General features: G+C 57.0%; 1 protein-coding gene across 1 annotated transcript; it reads right to left on the reverse strand.

Moving 5' to 3' along the window:
• Positions 1 to 1,530: 1,530 nt before the first annotated feature.
• Positions 1,531 to 7,811, reverse strand: LOC114070710 (trifunctional purine biosynthetic protein adenosine-3-like; the record flags this gene model as incomplete). Its single annotated transcript, XM_027908259.1, has 8 exons — positions 1,531 to 2,035; positions 2,370 to 2,485; positions 2,985 to 3,126; positions 4,012 to 4,142; positions 4,452 to 4,595; positions 5,608 to 5,814; positions 6,791 to 6,943; positions 7,560 to 7,811. Coding segments are annotated over 8 exons (1,418 nt in total), but the record flags the coding sequence as incomplete, so codon positions are not given.
• Between the last annotated feature and the right edge of the window lie 246 nt (positions 7,812 to 8,057).

Raw genomic sequence — 8,057 nt, forward strand, 5'->3', positions numbered from 1 at the left:
CTCAAAGCCCATCCAGTGCCACCCCTGCCATGGGCAGGGACACCTTCCACCAGCCCAGGGTGCTCCAAGCCCCGTCCAACCTGGCCTGGGACACTTCCAGGGATCCAGGGGCAGCCACAGCTTCTCTGCCCAACCTGTGCCAGGGCCTGCCCACCCTCCCAGCCAGCAATTCCTTCCCAATCTCCCATCCATCCCTGCCCTCTGGCAGTGGGAAGCCATTCCCTGTGTCCTGTCCCTCCATCCCTTATCCCAGGCCCCTCTGACCTCTCTGTATTTCTACAAATGCATGAAAAGGAATCTCCCCATGAGCTGGATCTCTGTTCCATTTCTCTGGAAAAAGAAAAAACTGATAAGTGAAGTCTCACCAGACCCACCCCAGGGAAACAGGAGCACAGGAATCCCAGCTGTTCCAGCCCTGGGATGAGCTGGAGACCCAGCAGAGCACAACCAGCACCCTCTTCCTTTAGCATTTTATTTGTGGTTGGGAACAGCCATGCAATTCCAGTCAGTACAGCAGGAAGCTCCTCCACAGTCACAACAGACCAAACACAAACCAAGCAGTGCTTTGATGAGCAAAGTTACCTCTATACCAAACATTTCACAACCTTGCCTGGGTGCAGCTCTTCCTGTTTCTCCCACATCCTGAACAACGCCCCTTCCTCACTCCAGTGGTTGCAGTGCAAGGGACAAATCCAGCTTTCTGCCCAGGAATGGCAGTTCACAGGAGGGACCTGAACCCCTCCCCTCCCCGAGGATCAAACCCCACGTGCCACAGTAAAGCCACCACACAGAATAAAAAAAGGGGAAAACTCAGCCTTTGGAACTGGAGCTGCTGCTGCTCCCACACAGCCCAGAGCACAGACACAGCAGGGCCCTGCCAGGACACACCACCACAACAGGAATATATCCTTCCCACTGCATTAAACGACTCCTCTGGAAAATTCAGCTCTGGCCACTTCATTTCTGTTTTGGCTTTTCTGGCTTTCCTCCTGATTTGCTACCTGCATGAAGGTCACAATTCTGGCAGATACACCAACAATCATGGAATGGTTTGGGTTGGGGCAGCCACAGCTTCTCTGGGCAGCCTGTGCCAGGGTCTCCCTGCCCTCACAGCCAGGAATCCCTTCCCAATCTCCCATCCCACCCTGCCCTCTGGCACTGGGAAGCCATTCCCTGTGTCCTGTCCCTCCATCCCTTGTCCCCAGTCCCTCTCCAGCTCTCCTGGAGCCCCTTTAGGCCCTGCAAGGGGCTCTCAGGTCTCCCTGGATCCTTCCCCTCTCCAGGTGAGCCCCCCCAGCTGTCCCAGCCTGTCCCAGAGCAGAGGGATCCAGCCCTGGGATGGACTCAGTGGCCTCCTCTGGACTCTCTCCAGCAGCTCCACATCCTTTTCCTGCTCCCAGAGCAGCAGTCCCTGTCTGGGGCTGTTCTGTGAAGCCCCCCGGGCTCTGCTGGGTGTTGTGGCCACAAAAGCGGATCCCTTGGATGAAGGAGTTTCCCTGGGAAGCAGCGGAGCAGTTTCACAGCCGGAGCCCTCCCTGTGACTCGTCCTGTCCTTCCCAGACCAGAGAACACAACCAAGAAATTCCAGATCTGAAAACACAGCTTGGCTTCCACCACTGCTTTTCCAAGAGGAGTGTAAGGAAAGCTGGGAGTTGAGGGAAGAGGCTGGGAGAGGAAACCTGAGAGGTGGATCCATCAGAGAGAAGCTCAGGAGCAGGAGGGAGGAGGGAAGGTGAGCAGGAACAAGCCCCTCGTCCCCTGCCTACTCCCCCCCGCGCTCCAGAGGCTCCGGAGCCACGAGGGAGGACGTGCAATCTCCCTTCTCCCCGGGCAGTCCCAGATTTTGGCTCTCCCGTTTCCAGGAGGTTCTCCCATCGGCTGCCAGGCTCACGGCCCCGCTGGCCACGAGCTGCAGGGCCACGGGGAGGGCTCGGCTCTCGGCCTCCCTCCGCCGCTCCCACAGCGTCTGCTCCGGCTCCTCGGCCCGCACCGCGATGGGCTCCTGGTGGATCACGGCTCTGGGGCCGGGCTCCTCCTGCAACGGGACAGGGGGGCAGAGAAAACGTCAGGAGGGATCGGGGTGGTCGTGGGCAGGAGGCTCCGAGCGCACCTGAACAGGGGACACCTGCCCGAGGGACACCTGCGTGGCCTCAGGGGGACAGCAGGGAGAGACGTGGGCTGGCAGACTCTGGGCAGTGCTGAGAGTGGGAGAAACTGCAAAAACCACCCCAAAATACAAAGGAAGAAACTCCAAGTACACCATAACCCACATCTTTCAGTGGTACCCACGCCGAGGTTTCCAGCCGTTCCTGTCAGCTCTGCCTGCAGCAGAAAGGGAAAAAGCCAAATCCTTTCCCAAAGACACTCACCAGGACAAAATGCACAGTGCACCCTGTGACCTTGAATCCACTCTGGGGGGGCTCCTGAGGGGCATTTCCATCCTTGATGAGTGGAAAAAGTGATGGAGAAGCATTCAAAATTTTCCCTGGACATCAGAGGGGAGAAAAAAGAAGAAAAAAAAAAAAAAGAGAAAAAAATTATAATTTGAATTGAATTTTCTTAAAAAATATAAGCGAGATGAGATCAGCACTGAGCCATCTCTGTCCTGGTCTGAGGGAATTCTGCTCTTCCAGGGGAAATCAGTCCCTCTCCCATTTTTTCTGAGGGGGAACTGCAGGGAGTGAGTTCAGAAGGACCCCCCAGCACAGCTCCTTGGCAAAGGAGGGGATCAAAACTCTTCCCAGGGGAGGCAGCAGAGCCACTCCGTGCCCTGACTGCCCCTCTGTCACTCCTGCTGCAGCACAAGGGGGTTCTGTGCCAATCCACAGCCACATTCCCACTGCCAGCAGCAATGGAAGCACAGGGAATGCCCTCAGTGCCGGCAAGGCCGAGGGATTAACCAAAGGACAGAACTCTGGCAGGGCAGTCCTGGGGAGAACTCCCATCCCTGGCTTAGTTTCTCTTCTACACTTACACTTTCTTACCTCTCCATTTCCGGAGGAAAGGGCTGGACAAAATCCTCCTAAACCCTGACAGGCAGATCAGCTCCACAGAGAACTCCTGCAGCACTCGGTCGATGGTGCTGTCGAACTCTGAGCGGCTCCCGTATAACTTGTGGTCAATCACCTGCAACAGCAAAACCATGGGGGGAGGGACTGGTGGGATTGAGAGAACAACCTGGGCAGCCAAGAGAAACAAACTGGATTCATTCCAGGACACTCCAGGATTTAAAAGGAGCTTGCAGTGAGGTCGGGGCCGGACTCTTTCTCGTCCCAAGGGAAAGGAGGAGAGGAAATGGCCTCAAAGTGCCCCAGGGCAGGTTCAGAGCAGAGAGCAGAAACAATTTGTCCCTGCAGGAGTGGTCAGGCCTTGCAATGAGTGTCCCAGGGAGGTGGTGGAGTCCCTGTGTGTGGGAGTGTCCCAGAGGTATCTGGACCTTGGGGACGTGGATCAGGGCTGATCCTGGTGGTGCTGGGTGAGGGTGGCACTGGATGATCCTGGAGGGTTCTCCCAACCTTGGTGATTCTGGGATTATTCAGCACAACATGAGACACAGGTTTTCATCCTGGAGAAGGCTCTGGGGAGACCTCAGAGCCCCTTCCAGTGTCTGAAGGGGCTCTAAGAGAGCTGGAGAGGCACTTTGGTGGATTTTGGGCAAGGGCCTGGAGGGACAGGACAAGGGGAATGGCTTCAAACTGCCAGAGGGCAGGGAGAGATGGGATATTGGGAAGGAATTGCTGGCTGGGAGGGTGGGCAGGCCCTGGCACAGGTTGGGCAGAGAAGCTGTGGCTGCCCCTGGATCCCTGGAAGTGTCCCAGGCCAGGTTGGACGGGGCTTGGAGCACCCTGGGCTGGTGGAAGGTGTCCCTGCCCATGGCAGGGGTGGCAAAGGAAAAAGGAAAAAGGAAAAAGGAAAAAGGAAAACGGAAAAAGGAAAAAGGAAAAAGGAAAAAGGAAAAAGGAAAAAGGAAAAAGGAAAAAGGAAAAAGGAAAAAGTGTGGGGTGTCTTTACCCTGGTGGGAATTCCAGCCCGGGCTGCATTCCGGAGTTCCTCCACACCAGACTTGCTGGAGATGACAAGCACCACCTGGGCACAGCTGCCTGGCTCCCTGGTGTAAGCGATGAGCGCAGGGAGGGCCGTGCCTCAGACACACAGAGCAAACAGGGGGGACACACGTGAGCCCCCAGGCACTGGGATGAGCTCCCAGCCCGCTCACCCAACAGAAATGTGGCTCTCACAACTGTCCAAACAGCACAAAGGAGCTGCAGCACTGACACAGCTCATTGGAGCAGCACAACACACACCCTGCACTCCAGTCAAAGTGCAGCCCTGGCTCTACAAGGTCTGGAGGCTCTACCAAAGGCAAGCCAAGGTGGGTGCACCTGGGTCAGGGCTGAGCAGGGCTCAGGGCCCAGTCCCAGCTCTCCTGTGTCAGGAAGATGGGAGCTCACCTGTTCCAGAGACGAGAACTGCGACTTTCACCTTTTCCTTCCTGGGCTGGTGCTGAGTGTGCTCAGTGGTGTCCCCCAGCAGGCCCTGGGGGCTGCCCAGCTGCAGGGCCTGCACCAGGTTCTCCACCTGGATGTGGGAGCCTCCTCCAAACACAGGAGCAAAGAGTTAGGCTTGACTTTGCCGTCTGAATTGACCCTGTTGAACACAACCTTAAATATGGTTTATTAACAATAAGTTTCAAGGACAAGAAGGTGTATCAGCAGTGAATTTCTGCTGGCACTGGTGGAACTACAAAGGCTTTCACTGCTTGAGCAGCCCAGCTCACAGGGGTTGTGCTGATCCCTTTTGTGTGACTCATTCCCAGAGCTGTTCAAGGGCCTGGGCACGGCCTGGCCCTCTCAAGGCTTGGCCCCATCTGTTATTCCCATCTTCCTCTTCCTCTCATGTTGCACTAAAACCCATGCTGGTGGAGCTGAGGTCACATTTTGGCTGCCCAAATGGTTTCCAGAGGGATTTTGGCTCACACCATGCTGGATGTCAGTCAGTGGACACACCAGAATTCAGTCTCCAGACCTGCTGTCACACAGACCACACACAGCTCATCAGACACACAGATCCTCAACCTCTACATGGACCTGTGTGGGCTGGGAAGGAGGTGACTTGATTACCAGGACTGTGGCAAAATATCAACTCATATTTGAGGGGTTTACTGGAGCCTCCAGAAGGTACCTGGGTAAGAGGTTACCCAGGTACTGTCACTGAAGCAACATTCACTCCTCACTATTTGATAAGGAAATGTGGATGTGGAGGTGTCAAAGAGCCTCCAGCCTGGTGAAACAACGGGAAGGAGATGTGAACCACATAACTTTTGTAACAGGGAGTCTCAGGGCCTCCAGAGCTGCAGACACCTGATGCCTCCCAGGGCAATTCGCTCAGCACTTCCCAGAACCACCCTCAAAACAACTCACCTTGTACCCACGCTGAAACCAAATAACACCTCCCAAAGTGCCAACCCCTCTGAAGTGAGAACAAACCATGCTCTGGGTCATCTCTGGGGCTTCACTTGCCACGAGGCCCCTGCTAACCTGTGTGACAAGGGGCAACCACCTTCCCTGCTCACCTGTGTGACAGGGGGCAACCACCTTCCCTGCTCACCTGTGTGACAAGGGGCAACCACCTTCCCGATGAGCCAGGCCTCCTCACGCCGCCGGAGGGCCCCCAGCACGTGCTGGGCCAGGTCCTGCTGCACCACCAGCACCGCCCCCAGCCCGCAGGGAAAGCTCTGGGCCATCTCCTCTGCAGAGAGGTTCCCCTCCTTGTAAAGCCAGCAGAAGATTTCAGGGATCTTCCAGCTGAGAGCGTCTGAAAATGAGTGAAATTTGTGTGTCAGCAGCACAAATATCTGCCATGAGCTATTATTTATTGTCTGCCAGGATAGGGAGAGACTCGTTCTTGCTGTAACAGAATCCCTGAGGCTGGAAAAGCCCTCCCAGCCCATGGATCCCCCTGTGCCCCATCCCCACCTTGTCCCCCAGCCCAGAGCACTGAGTGCCACGGCCAGGCCTGCCTTGGACACCTGCAGGGCTGGGCACTCCAAACCTCCCTGGGCAGCCCCTGCCAAGGCCTCACCACCCTTTCCAGGGAAAAATTCTTCCTGATGTCCCACCTGAATGGTTTGGGTTGAAAGGGACCCCAAAGTCCATCCAGTGCCACCCCTGCCATGGGCAGGGACACCTTCCACTGGCCCAGGCTGCTCCAAGCCCCGTCCAACCTGGCCTTGAAAATTCTCATTTCATTTTAGAGAAATCCAGTCAGACATACAGACACCTTCCCTCCCCCTGCCCATCCCCACAGTATTTCTGGGCTCACATGAACATGGTTTTCTTTACTATTTTGAACTTTTGAATACTTTGCCCAATTTTGGCTTCAACAGAAGAAGTTCTGCCTTACTTAGAGATGTCAGAGGCTGTTGTGGGAGGTGCTGCCTCCCCAAACCTGCACCGAAGGTGTGTGAGCACAAGTACCCTGGAGAAAGTGGTGCAAAAGCTTTCAGTGTGGAGTGTCCTGTGGAGCACCATCTTCCCCAACACCCCTTGGTCCTACAGATGGGCTGCCTCCAAACTCCTCAGGAATTTTCCCTCTCCAGCAAGAGCGATGCTCACGAGCTGATGCCACTTGAAATAGGAATGGATTTGGTGGGACCTTTGGAAGGGCACTGACTTGGGGTCATCCCACCCACAGCTCTTCAGACAGAGCTGTTTCTGAGTGTCTGTAGGACTGAAGCTGAGGACCCAGGCTCATGTTGTGCCACACAGGCACCCTGAGCTCTGCCACGTACCCAGAACAGCGCTGACGTGCTCCGGCAGGATCCTGGAGATGGCTCCCAGCAGCCCCTCCTCAGCGATGGGGGCAAAGGCCTTCACGTGGCCCGAGCGCAGCAGGGGCAGCAGGGCTGGGCTGTACAGCCTGGCTGGGCTCAGCAGAGCCTCTCCTGCAGACAACAGTGCCAGCTCAGTGCCTGGGTCTCAAAGGTCTGCAGCTGGGTGGAATCAGTCATGGAACGCTTTGGTTGGGAGGGATCTCAAAGCCCACCCAGTGCCACCCGTTCCACCAGCCCAGGCTGCTCCAAGCCCCGTCCAACCTGGCCTTGGACACTTCCAGGGATCCAGGGGCAGCCACAGCTTCTCTGCCCAACCTGTGCCAGGGCCTGCCCACCCTCCCAGCCAGCAATTCCTTCCCAATCTCCCATCTATCCCTGCCCTCTGGCAGTGGGAAGCCATTCCCCCTCATCCTGTCACTCTCTGGCCAAATAAATAGTCCCTCTCCCTCCTTTTTATAATCCCCTTTAGGCTCTGGAAGGGGCTCTAAGATCTCCCCAGAGCCTTCTCTTCTCCAGGCTGAACTCAGTCCATTTATCTGAAGGCTCACAAGGTGTTTTTTGGAAGTGCTCCCCTGCCCAGGTTCTCTCCCAGTCCTTGTGGCAGACAAAGTTGGGCAGCAGGAAGAAGTGCTGGCCCACTCCCAAAACAGACACAACCCCCGTGCCAGCCCCAAGGACCGATCAGCCCCTGCTGTGAACCCCCCCTGGCCGTGGGACACCCCCGTACCCAGCGTGGTGTCCCCGCAGCCGCCGGGGGCGGGGGCCGAGCAGCGCAGGGAGGACACGAGGAGAACCTTCCGGACTGCGCCGAAGCCACGGCCGTGGATGCCAGGGGAGGCCACTCCAAGGAGCACATCCTCCTCCTCTGCTCTCTGCAGCCCCAGGGCCACCTGCCCTCGCTCCACCGCGCCCACCACGAAGCCGGCCAGGTCCGAGTCCCCCGCGGAAAACGAGCCCGGCAGCTCAGACACCTCCAGGCCTGCGGGGAGAGGCATCAGCACTGCCTGCAGGGAGGGGGGTTCATCTCCCACTCAGAGAACCACCGAGGCTTTGGGCTGGCAGGGACCTCAAAGCCACCCAGTGCCACCCCTGCCATGGGCAGGGACACCTTCCACCAGCCCAGGGTGCTCCAAGCCCCGTCCAACCTGGCCTGGGACACTTCCAGGGATCCAGGGGCAGCCACAGCTTCTCTGGGAATTCCATTCCAGTCCCTCACCACCCTCAC

The sequence above is a fragment of the Empidonax traillii genome, unplaced genomic scaffold (genome assembly GCF_003031625.1).
Source record: "Empidonax traillii isolate 1590-97213 ecotype Southwest subspecies unplaced genomic scaffold, ASM303162v1 scaffold1668:size145401, whole genome shotgun sequence".
NCBI classification, from domain to species: domain Eukaryota; kingdom Metazoa; phylum Chordata; class Aves; order Passeriformes; family Tyrannidae; genus Empidonax; species Empidonax traillii.